This window comes from Oryza sativa, chromosome 6 (genome assembly GCF_034140825.1).
Source record: "Oryza sativa Japonica Group chromosome 6, ASM3414082v1".
Classification (NCBI taxonomy): domain Eukaryota; kingdom Viridiplantae; phylum Streptophyta; class Magnoliopsida; order Poales; family Poaceae; genus Oryza; species Oryza sativa.
Genome location: NC_089040.1, coordinates 967,142 through 988,002, shown reverse-complemented (window position 1 = coordinate 988,002; position 20,861 = coordinate 967,142). Strand labels below are relative to the sequence as shown.

Sequence of the window (20,861 nt, the reverse complement as noted above, 5' to 3'; positions counted from 1 at the left end):
GGACAACCGATGGAAGCTTTATATTCTACTAGTACAAAATTAAGGGTCACTTTCGTAGGTGGTACCTTTTTCATTTTTGACTGGGAGAAAAGAGGAACAAATAAACAATACTATGTGCCTTTCAAATATAAACATTTGAGGGCATGATAGTTACAAATGAACAAAAACACACTAAATAATACTGCTCTATATAAGTATTTATGTGATCAAAATTTATAGTACCCATCTCATAATGTATAATGTTGGTTAGTTCAATGTCAACAAGTAGTAGAGGAAGTACTACACAATAAGAAGTTTTAATTTTGAGCAACGGCGTCATACATTAAAATATGGAGGTAATATATTTTATGAAAAACTTTATGTATAAATGTTGGCTTAAAATATTAGATGAATCTATTTTTTAAGTTTATAATAACTAAAACTTAATTAATGACATTATCATTTTACATGCCATCTCCATCAGATTCCATCGACCATTGGGACCAAAATATTAGAACGAGTATAATATTCTCTCTGTCCTAAAAAAACTTAACCTATGATATGTCCTCTCCTAGGTTAAGTTTTTTTGGGGCGAAGGGAGTATTATACTTGTTATAATATTTTGGTCTCGATGGTCGATGGAATCTGGACAAATAGTAGTTCAGATTCCTTATCTTAGGAGGGGTCATACCCCTTCCCAGGTTTTTTTTTTTTGGGGGGGTGGGGGGACGGAGGAGTATTTGTCATTAGATTCTGTGATTGTGATAGGATGATGGCAAGAAGGGGGTGGCACCATGCAGCAGCATTCCCTAGTCGGTCGGTCCTTCTGCCGCACCGACCATTCGACCCCCCGTCGCCACTACAAATCCACCACGCTCCCCTCCCGCGTGTCACCACGCCATTACTTACTTGATCCTTCTTCCCCTTCATCACAGTCTAGTACTTCTTGCACCTGCATCATCTGCATTGGCAGCAGTAAACTAAGGGTGCGTTCGTTCTGAGAGATTGGGTGAGAAATGGATATCGTTTTTCACGCTGCTTCCTAAACTATTAAACGGTGTATTTTTTATAAAAATCTTCTATAGAAAAGTTACTTTAAAAAATCATATTAATTTATTTTTAAAGTTTAAAATAGTTAATACTTAATTAATCATACGCTAATGACTCATCTTATTTTACGTATCTTCCTAATCTTTTCTATCTCCTTCTCCTCGAACACAACCTTGGTAGTAACTAGTACTGATCTGAGGATAAGCTCCAGCCATTCTGAAACTCTCTGCTCTGTCTGTCCGTGCATCTTCTTCCTGCAGCTGACGACACCATTGCAAGCTCGGTAGGAGTAGCAGTAGCTCTGTTGTTCGGTTGTTCTGCTCAATGGCCGCTCGAGCACTGTCTGCTGCTGCCGCCGCCGCCGGTCGCCGGATGGCCGGACAGACTGGCTTCCCTCTTCTTGCCTCCTGCAGGTAACTGGCTATAACTGAAAGAATGGGAGCTCTGTTTCATGTATTTCTCCTGTTTTTTTTTTTTTTTTGCTTCTTCATTGGATTGTTTCTGCTATGGTTTATCAGTGTCCAGTACGTCAGTTTAGTGTAGGCCGTGAATCGTGATGAGCTGATGGCGACGCCAGTATCTTGCCTTCGATCTTCTCTTTGTACTATTTTTTTTTCCTCTTTGGTTTGCAACCCTCAATCGATGATAAACATGCCACCTTTTTATGTGGAACTCTGAATGAACGTTCATTTGGGCTGATGAACTCTGATAAACTCTGATGGAGAAAGAAATGAGCCAAGCAAGTTCAAGTTCCTTTGGAGATGTTTCTCTCTTCTGTTTTTTTACTGTTCATTTTCCAGACAGATCCTGATCCTTCTAGCTGTTATTTAGTTACTGCTCCATCTCTAAATCATTTGGGCTGTGTTTATGGTTTAGCTGTTGATTGAGCTGTCATGTTCTTTTTAGATGGATTGAGAGTGTTGTTGTCTTGTAGAGTAGATGCCATATTTTGAGAGAAAAAGAATGTTCATTTTCTGATGAAAGTCTGTGTGAGCAGGAGAGGAGATCAAGCTCATCAGAATTACTCGATTAGCGCACAGGCCCAGCCGGAGGAGGAGCAGAAGGCCATCCACGACGGCGGCGGCGCCGCCGGAGCGCAGGTGGAGGCGGCGCTGAACCGCAAGAACGTGGAGGTGCACCCGGAGGAGGAGACGGTGGAGGACGCGTGGGTGCCCGACCACGAGACCGGCGTCTTTGTCCCCGCCGACGAGGCCGCCGTCTCCGGCACCGAAAACCACGACCACTGCGGAGCGGCGGCGGCGGCGGCCGGCGGCTCGCCGTCGGTGCTTGACCAGGCGGTGTTCGTCCGCGAGGAGGACATGGAGGACGTCGAGAGGCCGGCCGTCGACATGGCCGCTGCCAATCACAAGCCCAAATGAGCATCAACTCAGCAGTAGCAGCAATAACCAATAAAGCCAAATAATGCCTTCTGAAATCTCATGTACAACTAGTACTAGAAAATTTCCAGTGAAAATCTTGCGTCGTTGGTTGTATGAATCTTGTTATCTACAGTGATCAATCGGATAATCTGTTCTTTGATGAATCTTGTTGTGGTTTTATCGGATGGAATTTGCTGGGATTGCTTTGAATTCGTGCACGACGCCGTCGATCTCGATGAGGCTGCAGCCGGGGACCTTGTCGATCTCGTTCCTCCTCATCTGCCCCCTCACCTTCACCGCCTCACCGTGCCGGCCATTCGACGCGTACGTGTTCGACATGAGCACGTAGTCGCCGGCGTCCGCGTCGGCCACGCGCCGTCGCATCACCCGCTCGGCGCGCTCGACGTCGCCGTGCGCGCGGCATGCGGCGAGCAGCGAGCTCCAGATGAGCGCGTCGGAGTGTACTGGCATTGCCGCGATGAGCTCCTCTGCCTTGTCTAGTCTCCCGGCGCGGCCGAGCATGTCGACGACGCAGCCGTAGTGCTCGATGCGAGGTTCCGGCATGGCGTTGAGTTGCTGGAGCCCCTCCTCGACAAGTCCGGCGTGACAGCACGCCGTGAGGACGCCGAGGAGGGTCACCTCGTTCGGCGTCACGCCGGCTCGTTGCATGCCGGCGAATAGAGACAGGGCGTCCTCGCCGCGGCCGTGCATTGCGAGCCCCAGGATCATGGATGTGTAGGTGTACACGTCTCGCCGCGCCATGCCGTCGAACACCTCCGTGGCCTGGTCGACCGCGCCGCACTTGGCGTACATGTCAAGCAGCGCGTTGCCGACGACGCCGTCGGCGCTGTGCCCCATCCTCCCCATGTATGCGTGCAACCACCTGCCGGTGTCCAGCGCGCCGAGCTGCGCGCACGCGCCGAGGGCGGCGACGAACGTCGCGTCGTCCGGGCGCACCGCCGCGGCCTGCATCTCCTGGAACAGCGCGAGCGCCTCCTCGAGCTCACCGGCGCGCGCGAACGCGGACATCATCGTGTTCCAGGAGACGACGTTCTTCTTCACGGGCATCCTCCTGAACCACCGGTGCGCCGCCGCCGCGTCGCCGCACTTGGCGTACATGTCAACCAGCGCGTTCCACGCGACGACATCCATAGCAACCTTCCTCTCCGCGACGCGCCGGTGCGCCTCCCGACCCAGCGCGAGGTCCCCGATCTGCGCGCACGCCGAGAACGCCGCGGCGGCGGCGACGGCGTCGATGGCCACGCAGCGGTCATCCGCCATGGCGAAGAACAGCACCACGGCCTCGTCCAAGAACCCGTGCCTCGCGTGGCCGGTCACCATGGCCGTGCAAGAGACGACGTCCCGGCCGGCGGGGAACCCGTCGACGAGCGCCCGCGCGGAGGCGAGCTCGCCGCGAGCGAGGTAGAGCTCGACGAGCCCGTCACGGACGGCGCGGCGGCGGTCGAGGCCGAGCTTGGCCGCGTGGGCGTGCACGGCCGGCGCGGCCTCGCCGTGCTCCGCGGCCAAGGCCTTGATGAGAGCCCGGAGGCCTCGGGCGTCGTGAGGGGCGCCGGAATCCACGGAGACGGTGCCGTTCTTGTAGCCGCCATGGGAGCGATGAGGCGGTGGCCTCCTCGGCTTGCTGCTGCTCGCCGGAGGAAGCTGCTGCTGCGGCGGCGACGGCGGCGGTAATGGATAAGGCGCCATGGCCGGTGCCCGGTGATGAGGTGAGAATGAGTTTGGGTGGGTCAAAAAGTCAAAACATAAGTACTGACAGGTGGGGACGGATACAGGTTGGGACTTATGTGCCGCATAAGAAACTAAGGCCCATAAACCAACCGGCCCAATACATATGGGCCTCACGTGAGAAGAAATCCATGAGCTACGAGCCGACTAACATGGGTCGGACTCAGGACTTCATCAAGATTCAGATGAACAACATCGCGTTTGATTTCATCTTGATTTTCAGATAAACAGCGTCATGCTGAATTTTTACCTTCATCATCCATCTGATCCTGGAAAGCCTCAGGGCCATCGAAATCATCTTCATGTATCCAGGAATACAAAAGCATGTGCCTCTGGACATGCATATTTTCAGCAAGCTGGAAGAGCTGAAAGCCTGAAAATGCTTTTTCCCTTTGGAAGAACCAAGCTGTAAATGCATCGATCACATCCAAAAAAACATCGTTGCACACATCTCATGCATAATAAACATGTTGGAAGGAAAATCAAATTGAACGCACAAGTAATACTGCATTTAACACGGAACAGGATGCAATACCATTTTTCCCCTTCACAACAAGGTAAATATTATTTCTTGTAGAGAGATAAAACAAGGTTCAGACATTCAGAGTAACAGGCACAACAGTTTGCCTCCAGAAAACTAACCCAAATAACAAAACAACCATTACTATTATTTCTAACAGACGATAATTAAAACGAACATGGCAGTTCACCAAAAACATAAACATCCTGCAAGCCATCCCTTGCAGCCTGTTCAGAATTCAGATGCCATCATAGATATAGTAGCTTGAGTTGCAAAAGCCCTTCTGCTCTGCAGCACTTGAGGAGAGAATTTCAGCAGAAGATAAACCCAAACAAAGCTTCCTTGTAGCAGCTAATGATCGCAAGAGAGTAGCATCCTGGGCTTCACCCAGTTGGGCAGCAACCCTCTGCGATTGCCTTGATTTGGCGCCAAGGATGACACACAGTATGAATCATAGCCGATCCCTCCCCATCTCTGTGGGTTCTTGCAAGACAATGGTGGCCGTGGCCTGAAAGCCTCCCTCTTCTCATCGAAGAAGAAGGCCCATTCCTTCAACTCTTCCTCTTCCATCTTCACCCACATTGCAGGCTGGGATGACAGGTCAAGGCAGAAGGCCTCGCCGATGGAGGCGGCGAGCAGGATGAGCATGTCATCACACACCACCAGCGATGGCTCGCAGAGGTCAGGCTCCGACATCTCGACGCTCCAGACAACTTGTACTTCTTCCAGGCTGAGCTGGGGTTCCAGCTTGACGGTGTAAAGCTGCTGATACTCGAGGGCATAGAGCTGGCCTTTGAAGGGCACAAACTGCTCAAGAGCTTTAGAATTGGGCGGGCAACTGCACTGCGACCAATGGTCGCTTCCAACTCGCCATGCGAACAGGGAGTGCTTGGCCTCGACAAGGAAATGCGAGTTGTGATAATCAAGGGGAGCTGTGAGGGCACAAGAGTTGACAAAAGTAAAGAATGGGCAGGGTGGAGGTGAAACACTAGTGCCGGTGAACACGTCGACGATGGCGAAGGTTGTGTCCTTCAGCGAGGGGGCATTGCCAGAGAAGATGGCATGGCCATAAGAACAGCATTCATAATCCATCCCCGCCAGAAAATCTGGCGGAGTCACGCGGTGTATGCAGATGGTTGGCTTGGCTGGATCAAAGAGCTCCCATACTACTGGATCATCGCCAGAGGAAGCGCAGCTGCGGATGGCAAGAGGACGGAAGAGGGTGGTGCGTAAGGTAGATTTTGCAGACCTGAAGGCAGCATGCCAATTGGGGCAGGTGGCAATGAAGGCAGCAAGGTCACTGGGTGAACTCAACAGAGCAAGGACACACTGCAGTAGGTCATCTGGGAGGTCTGCCCATCCTTGGAGCACTGGCATGGAGTTGGGGGTGTTGGAGATCCTCTTGCAGGTGTTTTCCATGATAGCAGGCTCTGCAAGTCAATAATGAAGTCAATGGGAGCAATCAGAACAAAGAAGTTCTGGTTAAAGGACAAGCAACATAGTCCACTAATTCACTACGTCATGTGGGCGCATGAAAAAATGAGTATTAGAAATCCTAGCCACTAAGTGACAAATAAGAAGTGGAGTACAGTGGTGCTACAATATTTTGCAATGTTATGAATGCAGTATGTAGTTACAAGACTCGACAATTGAATTCATTCACATTTCAAATAACATTGAAGAAAACGGATAGTTAATGCTTTATTTCATTCTATAATATGCATGAATTTAGTATCGACACATTGCATGTGTGTCATGTTGGTAGCAATACATCCTTGACTTTTTTATATCGTTTATAACTTAAAATATTACACACAACATATAAGTAATAAAAACCTGTATCGTTATAAAATAACTCGTGTTTTAGCCATCAACATACATACTAAGAAAGTATGGGGTACCCCCTTCTACCTTGCTTGATCCTCAACCACAATAACTGGTCCTTTCTTTGTTCCAATCATACCAAATATCATGGTAAAAAAAAAACATATTTGATAGGATGTTAGTATTTACTATGAGAACCTAAAACATTGACAATTTGTGATACAAAATAGCCTAATCCAAAGATCACACTTTTGGTGGAGACGTATTAAGTATTAACTGCTGAAAAACATAACTCTATAAGTATCTTCAGTATTTCTAAAAAAAATCTTCAATACCAAGACATCAGTGGAAGTTCTCTTATTTGGGATTTGATTAATAGAAAATTAATGAACAAAAATTGCGTACATATTATTTTGTTGATAATCAAATATTGTCTCACCACCACCCGAGTCAGTATAGATTTTGAAGACTTATGATGTACTCATAGTCCTTAAGAATTCCCCTATCCTCCAAGATTTGAACGTACATCTTAGAGGAGTTAGCAGACTAATAAATAGAAACAACGAGACAACACAAAATGGGTGGACAAAGTACGTGGAAGAAGAAGTTTACCGATGAATGAAGATAACAACGATAGTGAGGGCAACAAAGAAGCCCCAAAATGGTTGCCGTCGATGTTAATGAGGACGTATCGAGGGTCTGCAATGGTTACGACTAGCGAGTAGGGAAGACGAAGCGGCGGCGGAACTAGCTAATGATTAGGGTTTGGGGGGAACGAGGCAAGGGGATTCAATGGGTTTTATATGGTATGACATGTTAAGAGATAAGATGCATATGTCCCTCCTCGGAACCAGTTCACATACACACACACCTCCTGGTACCAGTACACACATAGACCCTTTTCATTATTAATTTGGTAGTAAACCCTAGGCTTTGCTATTCCGGAAATTTCTTTGGTACCAGTTCACACATAGACCCTTTTCATTATTAGTTTAGTAGTATACCCTAGGATTTGCTATTCCGGAAATTTCCTTGGTACCAGTTCACACATAGACCTTTATCATTATTAGTTTGGCAGTGAACCCTAGGATTTGCTATTCTGGAAATTTCCTTGGAACCAGTTCACACATAGACCCTTTTCATTCGAAATTTCGTTTTATCTGTGGGTACCGGTAGGGAGTTCTTCCGATCGAAATTTTCAATTCATTCGAAATTTCGTTTTATCCGTGGGTACCAATAGGGAGTTCTTCCGATAAAAATTTTCAATATGATTTGAATTTAGAAAAAAAAAATAGCCGTGTCAGAGTATAGAACTCCTGTAATGGGGAAGCTAAGTACTCCCCCTTTGTGAGTTCGGCCGAGGTGCAAGTTTTGAGATCGAGTGTTTGATCGCACGGTAAAGATAAACACAAGCACATATACAGGTTTAGGCCGCGGTGGACTATGGATGATTGGAGGAATTATAAGGTGACGTAGGAGGAGAAACTCAACTCCTTGCTTGCTGAATTCTCGGTGGCATGAATTCTACTTATATACATGAAGGAGAGTCCACAATACCGTTGCATGCATGGAGTGGAGCCTACTCCTCTAAACTTGATATGCTTAGTCTTGTAGGTCTTGACACTCTTCTTAAAACCTTGAAGATGTAGATATTGTAGATCTCGATAATCTTCTTGAAACCTTGAATATGTAGATCTTGTAGGTCTCAAACTCTCAATACTCTTCTTGAAACCTTGAAGATGTAGATCTTGTACATCTCTATACTCTTCTTGAAACCTTAAGTGCTTGGTGGGGCTCGCAGTGCCCCAAGCCCCCCTACACCTTGAGCTCTCCAGGGTAAAGGGAACCCCTGCTCCCACTTCTCCGACAAGCAGAATTCCTAAAATTTTGCCAACACCGCCCCTCCCCCTAGGTTTATGCTTTTTGAAATAGTGAACCCTAGTACACCTTGTTAATGCTTTTTTTTTTGTCACATCACCAACACAATTGGAGATCCACCTAAAGCCTTGTGGTGTGATAGGAGTCACCAACCACCTTGACCTTGAGAATCTCCTTGATATCCCCAACGAGCTGCTCAGCGACCTTAAACTTGTGCTCAAATATTCTTCCATTCCGCTCTTTTCAAATGAGCCAACAAACCATCAGGAAGAAAGAATCAAAAGCGTTCCTATAGCTTGGCCGAAAAAAGCTTCGCGCTTGCTGCGAACACTCTGCTAGCTGCAAACCGCTGTGGCCCAGTGGGTCAAAAGCCGCATTAGGACAATGGTATTATTTGTCATGCACAGCAGATCTTGCAAATAACGTCAGGTTTAGTTTAGTTTCAAGGATTTCTGAACCAGCACAGTTACAACAATTGGTTTCTACTCTGTATCCGCTAAAAACTTATGGGCAGCTGCTTCCAAGCGTAAATGGGGGAAAAAACTTTTCGTGTGTCTTGCAATTCAGAGATTGAATGTTCAACATCTGAAAATCTAAGCAAAGAGTGGTCGATTTGGTCAAGTTCTGGTGGCTACAAAACAACCAGATGTGTGTCATCAAACAAGAAAGGTGCAGAAGAACATCTCAAAATGTTAATCATATGTTCCTAAGGACATAAGAAATCTGCTTTTGATAGGTGCAACAGCTTTTTGTTGGTCCATTTGGCTAAACAGAAACGGGGTAATTTTTGACAACAAGATGGTGACTTCTCCTTTGCAGGTTATTGCTTTAGTCACCCAGTGGCTATGCATCTGGTCTATCCTCCACAAACCAGGTCTTTAGGATACTATTGTGGTGGTATCACGTCGTTTGGATCAAGTGGCACGGGAGTTTTTTTTACCCTGGAGCATGGGTGGTGATCTAGTCTACGGCTTGATAGTCACTAATTTCTTTGTTTTGTGTTGAGGGTCTAGTTAGATCATGTTTTGTAGCTGTGTGCATTTCATGCAGAGGCCGGGAGTGAGCTCAGTTAGAATGTATCATCTTGGTGTATTTGACTGAGTTTTAATAAAGCTTCCATTATCGAAAAAGAAGAATATCTCGAAATTAAGATGATCATGCATTCCACATAGAAGGCGATGGTCGAAAAATCAATGGAATAGTTCAGAGAAATCACCTTTTGCTCAACCACATATCCTGATTGCAGGTGCATTCCCTTCGTCCATGTGAGCAATTGAGCATATATCGACACGACATGGCCGTTTTCTGTCGAAATAATGATCTGAGAGCAATCTAGTAGTGAGAAACATAAAGCACGCAACCGATGAACGCACTGATCTTCAGCAAAGTGTATAGTTGAAGAGCTTTTCACAACTGATTCACAAACATACTGAAATCAACTCAACTGGATATATTGCAGAACAGTATATGTTGAGTTGGGATAATACCTCCCCTCATTGAAGAAGAAGAAGAAGGTGCATTTCTCCAGTTTGGGATTCCTTCTACACCTTCACTCGCGTTGCAGGTTCAGCTGATAAAGAACGGCGGAAGGATCCCGCGAGATTCTTCGACGAGGACCCGGCCACACTGCCGAGGAAGAAAGATCTTGCGCCATGGCTGACGCATCCAAGAACCAGTGGTGCCTGACTGCCTGGAATGGCCGGTGGTCACCATCCCATCCCATAATGCCCCTGTGCTCAACAAACAGCGCACTCGCGGCGGAGCGCCTCGGCGGCTCGGCGCCCTCAGGATGCCGTAGTGGACGGACGGCCGCGGTGGCCGGCGAGGCGGCGGAGCTTTGGCTGTGGGGTTGAGAAGCGGCGGGTGGACAGGTGGGGGCCAGAGGCAGGGCGGTTGACCTAGTGCGAGGGATTCGGAAACGAAGGTGGTACAAGCGGACGGAGGTGCCCCATGGCGTCCCTGAGGCTGAGGGTGGTGGCCGTCGCCGGCCAGGACGCCGTCGCCGGTGAACGCGGAAGCCCGGAATCTCGGCCCGGTCCAAGCCAAAAAAATATATGGGCCGTACGTACGCCGGAGTCACATAAATGGGCCGCACGTAGGCGGCACTAGAGGTGAAAACTGTTGGAATTGTTAGCATATCTTCAGAAATGATGCTAGATCGATCGATAATTAACCATATTTACTATTTAAATTACTCAGTATTGATATTTATATGATGAAAAATAAATTAGAAAAAACAAAAATTATAAATAATAAAAAACAGCACGGTCGGAAACAGTGTTAAGTCGAACGGGAATTTTCATGACCGTTTTCACCCCGCACCACTCTTCCGTCCGCGCTGCTGTCTCCATTTCCCAACTCCGCGCGCTGGTTGTTCACAATTGCTAACTATTTATTTATGAAAGACATACCGGAAATTCTCGATAGATCGAGCGTCATTTCTGTATAAGCGGTGAGACGTCATGGTACTGTTTTTCGATTCCATTCATGTATAAAATTTGAATTTTCTATTTATTTTTAAGCATCATATTTTTATGCACGCTAAATATTGGTAAATGTGGTTAATTTCATATCAACCAAGAATCTCTTTTTTTAAAAAAGATGCTCAACATGAATCTTTTTTCTACCGATCTGGACCATTCTGCTAGCCGATGTACAAGTAGGTTGCTGATGCGACGACGGCATGGATGCAGCATCACATCACAAAGCTTGAGACGAATCATGGTGCAAAATCCCACTCAGCAAATTAATGGAATAGTTCTCTTACATTGGATGTGAGGATCCTCTCAAATTCCCCACAGGCACTGATTTTTCTCAATTATACTTCTGAACAAGCACAAAAAATTGGAATTGGGTTGCAGCTAGCGATCATCGATTCTTGAGAAACTAATCTCAAGACGTGAAAGAATCAAGTTGCTAGAAGCGGACGGAGGTGCCCCACGTCTGGACGTCGCGGAGGGTGGAGGCCAGCCAGTCGAGGCCGCCGTGGAGGCCGTCGCCGGTGAGCGCTGAGGCTCCCTGACAGTGCCACCTCCGGTTCTTGAGCTCCTCGTACGCCCCCAGCCGCTGGCACACCTCCGACGAGCTCATCGCCCCTTTCTGCATCATGCATCCACATGTCAATTGTTGTATAACTAATCGCCATTGGCAAATTGTTCATTGATTCGTCAAGCTTTTAGCAATTACCAGGTCCTGCTTGTTGGCGAGGAGGAGGATGACGCTGTTGAGCATGAGGGGGTCGCGGATGATGGCCTGGAACTCCTCCTTGGCTACTCCTATCCTTTCCCTGTCCATCGAATCAACCACGTAGATCTGCAACTCCCCACACATTCAGTTTCAGACATTCAGATTTCAGAAGCAAAGCAATGATCGATCGAGAGAGAGATTCAGAAGATGAGATTTAACCAGGGCGTCGGCGTTTCTGAAGTATTGTCTCCAGAGAGGTCGGAGCTTGTCCTGGCCTCCCACGTCCCACACCGTGAAGGCCACGTTCTTGTACTCCACCTTCTCCACGTTGAACCCTGATGGAATTCGTTCATTTCACAGGATGAAAGAATGTATGTCTGTCAATGCAGGTCCAGGAATGGATTATGTCATGCCCATTTCGGCGATGAAATAAATGACAATGAACACGATGTATCACTACCGATTGTGGGTATGGAGGACAGAACTTCGCCAATGTGCAGCCTGTACAGAATCGTCGTCTTCCCAGCAGCATCCAGCCCAAGCATCAGAACCTGATTAAGCATCCATCAGAAGAGAAAAAAATTCTGAACCTGGTTAAGCATCAGAAAGGATGAAAAACTGAGAATGGTGAACGATTTCAGAATGCTGACATGATGTTACCTTCATCTCCTTTGTGCAGAAGCTGTCGAACAGCTTCCTCAGGGACTGCCCCATGCCTGAATATGATATATGATTATGATCTATCTACCATTAGTTCTTTCCTCTTGATTAATCTCTGCTTCTTCTTCTTCTTCTTCTTCTGATTCAGGCTGCCTTTTATTGCTTTGAGAATAGGAGGTAGTTCTCATCGTGCAAATCAGCAGATGACACCCCATTACTCCGATTGTTTTTGCAATGCGCGCGTTGCCGTTTGACTTGCACCTACCGACGAACTGAATAATAATAATAATACTTGCTTTGTGTTGCTGGGATGCTGGTCGATCTGGAGATGATGGAACCACCAGACAGCCACAACCGACAGTGTTTAATCTAATTTATTTATTGCCGGATTCTACAACATTACAACGTACCCTGTTTCAACTAGACATAGTAAACTTTTGTTTGGATCTAAGCATGGTGATTGATCATACCTCTTAGTGAAACCTTGGAATAAATTACACTCCATGCCGGTCGAACTATTAGTATTTTTACCTTCATCCTGTACAAAAATGCAATTTACTCTTCGTAATCATCTGTTTATGAAGTATAAACTACACTGTGAATAAATGATTAACGGTTAATTTAAAATTGATATATTACATAATCAAGCAAGGTCGTTGTAGTATAGTGGTGAGTATTCCCGCCTGTCACGCGGGTGACCCGGGTTCGATCCCCGGCAACGGCGATTTTACTCCTTTTTTTAATTTGGGCCATATTAGATTGGAGCCCATATCGATCAGCCCACGGGCCGAACCGCTATATGGCGCCCATGTTGCCCATATTAGATTGGGGCCCATACTCCTATCGGCCCACGGCCCGAAGAGCCTTATAGCGCCCACGACAAAGCGTTGGGTCGTCGCTTGCTGCTTCTAGACAGTTCTACAACGGTCGAGGCTGCTCCGTGCTCTCCTCCGCTCTGCTTTCATTCTACTCCCCGGAAAAATGTCCTATTCACTTTGGTGCCCCTGAGTCCGAGATGCTTGCTGATTCTCCCTCTTTTTGTTTCCACAGTTTGGCTTTATTTTGTTGCTTTTGTGTTGTTATGAAAAGGATCTACTATACTTCTTTTTCTTTCCACAGTTTGGCTTTACTTTCCTGCACATTGAGTAGGATTAAAAGAAGAGCTAGTAATGATGCAATACATGTTTATGTACATTATCACATTGGGTTTATTCAAAAGAGCTAACTGCTGCAGCGCTGCAGCAATAGCTATAGTGGCTATATTAGTCAGCCAGCAATGGGCTACAACCAACACAAACCATATGCATATGTAAAAGTATTGTATTTAATTTTATTCAAAATGCAGCCTAGCCTAAATCGCTGCCACTGAACGGTTGGATGTGCAACACAGTCTAGACAACTGCTATTAAGAGCTACCGAACAATCATTAAGGCCCTGTTCGGCTGCACATGCTTCAACTGTGGTACAGCCAATTCGAATAGTACTATGTGTCTGTAGCTGCAGCAGCAAGGGCTGCATTGTAGTGCAGCCGAGCAGAACCTAAGTGATTTTGTACCTATATACTTTTATAACTTTTGCTCTATAGTTTTTCATCGAGAGTATAAAACCTTAATAGTAGTTCCATGTACGGTATTGACCAAGTTTAAAGATCTAGTAGAAGAATTCTTAATTTAACCATACTATGAAATGAAAACCAACCACTGGGTGTACATGTTACATAATTGAAGCTTCATACTACGAGATTTTGTACTTCTACACCTTTACGGTTTAATACGTTCTATAGTTTTTCGTTGAAAAATATTTAAACTTTATTAGTTTTGTGTACGTATGACAGAGTTTTAAGATCTTATAGAATAACTCTTGTTTTAAATAAACCCCAAACCAAACGTTGAGTGCACATGTTACATATATAGTCAAAAACAAAAACAATAAATTGAATACGATTTACAAGTAAACATAGTGTATAGAAAGTTACTAGCTCAGCTGTGTGTTGCTGCGGCTGCAAAGCAATGACAACTACGGTATCAACATGAGCACCACCAATGCTAGGTAATGCAGCTGTTGCGTTTGTGTAAAAGTAGCTAGCAGAACCTAGCCATGTCGTGGGAGCTTTTGGCAACCGTACTGCTATAGCTTCTTTCAAAGTATCAAATTTCTTGTACGGTCTAAATTATCACCTGAACTTTAATAATTCATATTTTTAGATTTTATAAAATAAACTACAAGACAAAAGATAGGAAAAACAAACTTTCGAAATTCTCATCGTATGCTTCTCGGAATTTGAGCTGCTACAAACATTCCATTTTTTGCCTATAATCGATTATCATTTCAGACTTGGAAAGGTATTATAACGGCCCATCGTCTCTCCTGCTTATTTAACAACCATTATTTTTAAATCTTATATACATATATGTGTTTGTGTGTTTTTTAGCAACTTTATTAACTTTTATGTTTTTTTAATTCAAATTTAAATTATGGTTAACACGCTAAAAAGAAAATGATGAACTTGTATTGTGTATCACTTTATTTGTTTCAAATTATGAGGTGTTTGTTCAAATTTATATGGGTGTGAATAAATCTAGACGAGAGATAAATAAACCAAAATATCTTATAATTTAGAACGAAGGAAGTAGTTCACAATCAATTCTCCCAATAAGAAAAGAAGTCAATACTCATGTTTTGCATGCACGAGAGACTGACAACATGATCACACTTAGACTATGTTTAATTTCTAATATAATGCACACTTCTTAAACGGTTTAACGGTGCATATTTTTGTAATTTTTTAAATGCAAATAAACCCTTATTCAGGGGGTCAGACAGAAAGGTAGCAAGCGCTTTTGCAAAACCCTGGCGTGTATTTAAGACCTCATCCCTTCCCCTCCCCCTTCCCCCAAACCCCTCCTCACCCGCAGCGCCCCAACCCAACCCTCCCCGAGGTCGCAGCCTTATCCTCTCCTCTCCCCTCCGCGAGGTCAGGTGAGCTCAAACCCTATCCCCTCCTCCTCCACCTCCGCCGCTCCTCCCCGCCCCGGGGCGCTGGGTTCTCCCTCTTCCGGTGGCGACGTGGTGGGGTGTGGTGTGTTGACCCCCGCACGATTCGGTTGCCGCGTGGTTGGAGGATTCGGTGGATAGTTCTCGCCGCGCGATTCGTGGGGGGCGGAGAGCTCGAGGTCGCGCCCCCCGCTTGGTTTTGAGGGGGGCCTTTTGATGGTTGCTCGTGCGGGCTAATTTTGCGCTAGAACTGTTATATCAGTGGAAATTGTTGGTTTAGTTAGCACGGGGACTACAGAATGTATCAGTGGAAATTGTTGGTTTAGTTAGCACGGGGACTACAGAATGTTGTTGGCTCCAGCGTTCTGTTCGTCTGGTTGTGACTTTTGGCATGGGGTGTTCTAATTCAGCCAAGTAGAGTGGAGTAGGAGGGTGCATGCGATATTCTGTTTGGCAGTTGGAATGCTAGTGTTTTCATGTATGCTAGTGATGGCCAGCCATTTGAAGCTGACGTAACTGTTAGGGTGGTTGAATGGCAAACATTTAAATTTGAAGGTGTAGTTTCAAGTGCTAGAATGTATTGGTTGGCCATTCATGATATTCGAGAAGGAATCCTGGCAGCAGAGATGCTTTAGTTGGTCTCTTTTTCGTTCAGTTTTAGCTATCTCATACATATGCAGGTTATCAACTCACTGTAATATACCCTGAAGTCCAGTTGTTAATTAATCTTCTACCTTGACACTGTAAGAGATGTAGTCAATGATAATATGTGGTAATATGCAGAGAGAGCACAAAACTATGTTTAGCTTGGAAAATACATTTGCACAGAATGCACAACAATTTTAAGCTCTTAGCTTTGGTTGGCAATACATGAACTTTCATGTGGGACCTCCACCTCAGCTTCCATTTTCTGAATAGAAGCTTAAGCATGCTTATGATTGTTGCTCCATGTTAATGTTGTCATTGCTGAACAGGAAATCATGGCTTCAACATTCGGTGCCACTTCTACGGTTGGCCTCATGGCTGCGCCAACCGGAATTGTATCAGACAAGAAGCCATCTTCTCTATCTTCGGTGTCATCTGTTTCTGTTGCCAGCCGACCACGCAATGCACGCCTTCAGAGGAAGTGCAACTTCAGGGTAAAAGCTGCCAAGGAGTTGTACTTCAACAAGGATGGCTCGGCTATCAAGAAGCTTCAGGTGAGCTCCAAAGTTCTTGGACACATCTTATCAAATTTTGGTCACTATGATTCTTAGCCTTGACCAGGCACTCATTAGTTATTTCTACATGTCAGACTGGAGTAAACAAGCTTGCTGACCTTGTTGGAGTTACACTGGGACCAAAGGGAAGGAATGTTGTTTTGGAGAGCAAGTATGGGTCCCCTAGGATTGTCAATGATGGTGTTACAGTTGCAAGAGAGGTATATTACAGTGTTTATTGCGTCAAATAGCATTGAATTTCCTTACAATTTGCTTGTTTGCTGTATGCTATACTTCCACAGAAAAAAAATGTTTGTTTTGAAAAGTAAAACAGTCTGCACATTTGCTCACAAGTTTCATGCGCAAGTGTATTTCTGTTTACTATTGCTGGTTGCATTTTTGCACACCATGTTCTATCATAATTACCTTTGTGGGTTCTAATATATGATCCTCTGACAAGATGAACTAAAGTTTGATAGCTGGTCATTGACTTAACTATAGTGATTGTGCACCATTTGTTTTAGTCATGATATAAAGAATTTTTCAATTTTATTTTCTTATTGAACAAGTCAACTGGAGGTTTCTGGATTATCTGTGTAACCTAGTTCCAGAATTTGAGCAGAATTTTCAAGTAACGATCTCTGTACTGCAGGTTGAACTGGAGGATCCTGTTGAAAATATTGGAGCTAAGTTGGTTAGGCAAGCAGCAGCAAAGACCAATGATTTAGCTGGAGATGGCACAACTACTTCTGTTGTGCTTGCTCAGGGGCTGATTGCTGAGGGTGTTAAGGTATGCTATTAGTTGAGACATGAGACCTCTATTACTTGTATGGTCAATCTGTTAAGAGTCGTTAATTTGTGAACTAAGTGAAAATAATTCATTTGCTCTTTTTCAGGTCGTTGCAGCTGGTGCCAATCCTGTGCAAATTACACGTGGTATCGAGAAAACTGCGAAAGCACTAGTTGAAGAGCTAAAGAAATTGTCAAAGGAGGTAAAATAATCGTCAGGCTCTAATGCTTTCAGAATGTTTTAGTTGTGGTTGTGGCAACCTGGTGTTTGTTGCAACAATGCTTAGCTAGACTGAGTCAAATCAGATGATTTATCTATGTAGTATATGCTTTTTTTTGTTCTACTTATAAAAAACATTTTCTTGCTTTAGGTTGAAGACAGTGAGCTTGCGGATGTTGCTGCAGTCAGTGCTGGCAACAATTATGAAATCGGTAATATGATAGCAGAGGCTATGAGCAAGGTTGGCAGGAAGGGTGTGGTTACCCTTGAAGAAGGGAGAAGTTCTGAGAATAATCTCTATGTTGTGGAGGGAATGCAGTTTGAACGTGGTTATATCTCCCCGTATTTTGTAACTGACAGCGAGAAAATGTCTGCAGAATATGAGAACTGCAAGGTAGCTTCAGCCTGAGCACACATACCCCTGCTGTATGCTGCTTTAATCTGTTTCAGTTTCTTATTGCACTATGTTTCCACTATTTTTCAGCTTCTTTTGGTGGACAAAAAAATCACCAACGCAAGGGATCTTATCAATGTTTTGGAGGAGGCCATAAGAGGTGCATACCCAATTCTGATAATTGCTGAGGATATTGAGCAGGAGGCTCTTGCTACTCTTGTTGTCAACAAGCTTAGAGGGTCATTGAAAATTGCCGCTATCAAAGCCCCTGGTTTTGGTGAGCGCAAGACCCAGTACTTGGATGATATTGCCATTCTAACTGGAGGTGAGGTGGACTTGCGATCTGGTGCATTTGGTTGGGTGATCATTAATGCTGCTTATTTATGATGATTCTGGAGCATCTGGCTGGATGATTAATGCTGCTTATTTATAATGATTTTTTTTCTCTGCAGCAACTGTAATCAGGGATGAAGTTGGGCTGTCACTTGACAAGGCAGACAAATCAGTTTTAGGAACGGCTGCAAAGGTGGTCCTTAACAAAGAGTCAACAACAATTGTTGGTGATGGCAGTACACAGGAAGAAGTGACTAAGAGGGTTGCACAAATAAAAAATCTCATCGAGGTATGTTATATCTGTTTACCATGGTTAATTTGGCACAATAGTGCCTCGCAAATTTTTTTTTTTGGCACAATAGTGGTTCTATATTCCACCATTTCTTTAATCTAGTTATAGACTGTACATATCTGGAAATGTAGCTTGATTGGTTACATGCTTCATCTGGTTTCAAACTGAAAGCTTTCTCTATTATGAGGCTGTATATTGAATGTGTTGTTTGTACAAGAAAAGAAAAGCATCAGTCCTGCTCCTGATTGCTTTTTTATCTATCCAATTTGCAGGCTGCCGAACAAGAATACGAGAAGGAAAAGCTCAATGAGAGGATTGCAAAGCTTGCTGGTGGTGTTGCAGTCATTCAGGTATAATAAGAAATGGACAAAATGCCATGTTATCTGTATCTGTTCTTTTTCTTGGTTCTTTGTTTGGAAAGATAGATAGATGTGGTTATGTGGGTCGTAATCCAAGTTTTGTTACTTTTGATAGGTGGGAGCACAAACAGAGACCGAACTAAAAGAGAAGAAGTTGAGAGTTGAGGATGCCCTAAATGCTACCAAGGTTAGTCTGTTGTTATAACTGCTTTGAGATAGAAATAGATTAATGTTTGCTTCTTAAGGAAGAAAAATTAAGGTAGTTTGTTGCTCACTGAGTTGATATCAACGTTCTTCTGGCTTTGGATCTTTAAACCGCTTCCTCTTTGTCAGGCTGCTGTTGAGGAAGGTATTGTTGTTGGTGGAGGGTGCACTCTTCTGAGACTGGCAGCTAGAGTTGACGCCATCAAGGACAACCTGGAGAATGATGAGCAGAAGGTTTACAACCATGATCTACTTTATTCATTGTTTTTGTTCGAGTGTTCTATAAACCTCATCTCTCAAAAGTTCTGTTTTTGTGCCTGCTACTATGTATATGGGTTAGAAATGACCATCTCGAATTTGTTGTCCTTTCTAATTGACTTGTTGTATGTATTGCTTGAACTTTTTAGGTTGGAGCTGAAATTGTAAGGAGAGCGCTGAGCTACCCGCTTAAATTGATTGCTAAGAATGCTGGTGTTAATGGAAGCGTTGTTACCGAGAAGGTTAGATCTTGTTCACTAACAGAAAATCATATGTTCACATGTACATCTGAATAACATAAAAGATGATGTTTTACCAGGTTCTCTCTAACGATAACTTCAAGTTTGGTTACAATGCTGCAACTGGACAGTACGAGGATTTGATGGCTGCTGGTATCATTGACCCCACTAAGGTCTGTTGCTCCCCATTGATTTCCGATATTTTTGCATAAAAATTTAGATTGGTGGATTCCCTATATTTTAGCTGAAATAATTATAGCAGTGTGGACTGTGCAGTTACTTTTGTGTTCACCCTTCAGTTCTTACACATACAGCCATTGTTTTGTGTTGATGTTAGTAGTTTCTAATGAAGGTTCTAGATCCAAGGCTTAGTGTTGTGGTCCTAGAAAGATTGAATTGGATGCACCATACAATTTGCTAGGTTTGATTTAGTTACTGCAAGAGAGTGAAATTAACTTTGGGAAACGCTAAAGGAAAAGCATGAACACAAGTAAAAGAACATAGAATTAGACTGTAGCCCTTGCACATGGTTGACACACTACGATTGTTGATTCCCTTTTCCCTACCATGCTTCATGAGAACTGCGATGAGCTAAAGACTATGCTTTCCTGATGATGGGCAACAGGTGGTGAGATGTTGTCTTGAGCATGCTGCGTCGGTGGCCAAGACATTCCTCACATCGGATGTCGTCGTCGTCGAGATCAAGGAGCCTGAGCCTGCGCCCGTCACCAACCCGATGGACAACTCCGGTAAATGATATTGGCCAAACGCACTACACTTCAATTTCATGTGATCAAACACTCCCTGAACTGTTGCTAACTTTAAATCTGCTCCGTCTCTTTCTGTCCAGGCTACGGGTACTGATGACTAAGTTACAGTTACTTGTTCTCCGGGAAGGTCACTGGCCGTCAATTTTTGGGTAGTAGGCTTGAATCTGAATTTTGGTGAGATTTGAGTAGTTTCGAGACAATTTGATTTGTTCCCATGGGAAGTGAAATAAACAGGGTCACTATAGCAAAATTTGTGGTGTAACTGGAACGGCTGTCAAATTACGAAGGAAGATATTTGAAAGATTTCATGCTCTCTGGGGTTTACCGTTGACATTCATCCATTTCTGGCGTAATTTCCTACAGCATTTTCTTGGCAGGCAGGCAAAGCAGCGCAGCATGGGCTTGCACGTCTTCAACTCTTCATGCTTTGTCTGGTGACTCGTGTGCATCAGTAAGAATTTCATGCGAGTATACGTTTGTGATGACAGCAATATCCGATGAACTCCTGTATTATTACACGGACCGATGACTGATAAAGATGCCGCCGGCGACCTTTCACCGCTAGTGTAGGGCCTTTTTCTTTCACCG

The 20,861-nt window shown here is 44.7% G+C and overlaps 4 protein-coding genes and 1 non-coding gene across 10 annotated transcripts; 3 read left to right on the top strand and 2 right to left on the bottom strand.

Moving 5' to 3' along the window:
- The first annotated feature begins 848 nt into the window (after nucleotides 1-848).
- Nucleotides 849-2,572, top strand: LOC4339913 (uncharacterized). 5 transcript variants are annotated; one of them, XM_066311585.1, is made up of 3 exons: nucleotides 849-988; nucleotides 1,290-1,442; nucleotides 2,063-2,572. In XM_066311585.1, exons 2-3 carry the CDS (start codon nucleotides 1,354-1,356, stop codon nucleotides 2,406-2,408), a joined length of 435 nt encoding a protein of 144 aa, XP_066167682.1. In that variant the 5' UTR covers nucleotides 849-988; nucleotides 1,290-1,353; the 3' UTR covers nucleotides 2,409-2,572. The 5 variants fall into 5 exon arrangements, with proteins under 5 accessions (XP_066167682.1, XP_015641395.1, XP_066167683.1 ...); XM_015785909.3 differs by having other exon boundaries at nucleotides 2,027-2,572; XM_066311586.1 differs by having other exon boundaries at nucleotides 872-965.
- On the bottom strand, nucleotides 2,433-9,999 carry LOC9267779 (uncharacterized). Its single transcript, XM_015785906.3, has 5 exons — nucleotides 9,864-9,999; nucleotides 9,593-9,697; nucleotides 5,118-6,104; nucleotides 4,405-4,560; nucleotides 2,433-4,228 (listed from the first exon to the last, which is right to left on the bottom strand). The coding sequence occupies exons 3-5, from the start codon at nucleotides 6,091-6,093 to the stop codon at nucleotides 2,586-2,588; spliced, it is 2,775 nt and encodes a 924-aa protein (XP_015641392.2). The 5' UTR covers nucleotides 6,094-6,104; nucleotides 9,593-9,697; nucleotides 9,864-9,999; the 3' UTR covers nucleotides 2,433-2,585.
- Nucleotides 10,000-11,098: 1,099 nt separating this feature from the next.
- Nucleotides 11,099-12,390, bottom strand: LOC107276116 (ADP-ribosylation factor). Its single transcript, XM_015787126.3, has 5 exons — nucleotides 12,223-12,390; nucleotides 12,023-12,113; nucleotides 11,782-11,897; nucleotides 11,563-11,688; nucleotides 11,099-11,475 (listed from the first exon to the last, which is right to left on the bottom strand). Exons 1-5 carry the CDS (start codon nucleotides 12,274-12,276, stop codon nucleotides 11,293-11,295), a joined length of 570 nt encoding a protein of 189 aa, XP_015642612.1. The 5' UTR covers nucleotides 12,277-12,390; the 3' UTR covers nucleotides 11,099-11,292.
- Nucleotides 12,391-12,874: 484 nt separating this feature from the next.
- TRNAD-GUC (transfer RNA aspartic acid (anticodon GUC)) lies at nucleotides 12,875-12,946 on the top strand. Its single transcript has one exon. It is a non-coding gene; the product is annotated as a tRNA-Asp (tRNA).
- A 2,171-nt stretch (nucleotides 12,947-15,117) lies between these two features.
- Nucleotides 15,118-20,576, top strand: LOC4339910 (ruBisCO large subunit-binding protein subunit beta, chloroplastic). Of its 2 annotated transcripts, none has more exons than XM_015787279.3 (15): nucleotides 15,118-15,201; nucleotides 16,191-16,415; nucleotides 16,511-16,636; nucleotides 17,068-17,205; nucleotides 17,312-17,407; nucleotides 17,576-17,818; nucleotides 17,909-18,143; nucleotides 18,271-18,440; nucleotides 18,716-18,793; nucleotides 18,918-18,989; nucleotides 19,136-19,240; nucleotides 19,414-19,506; nucleotides 19,584-19,676; nucleotides 20,129-20,252; nucleotides 20,354-20,576. In XM_015787279.3, the coding sequence occupies exons 2-15, from the start codon at nucleotides 16,197-16,199 to the stop codon at nucleotides 20,365-20,367; spliced, it is 1,806 nt and encodes a 601-aa protein (XP_015642765.1). In that variant the 5' UTR covers nucleotides 15,118-15,201; nucleotides 16,191-16,196; the 3' UTR covers nucleotides 20,368-20,576. The 2 variants fall into 2 exon arrangements, with proteins under 2 accessions (XP_015642765.1, XP_015642766.1); XM_015787280.3 differs by having other exon boundaries at nucleotides 15,130-15,196.
- The last annotated feature ends 285 nt before the right edge of the window (nucleotides 20,577-20,861 follow it).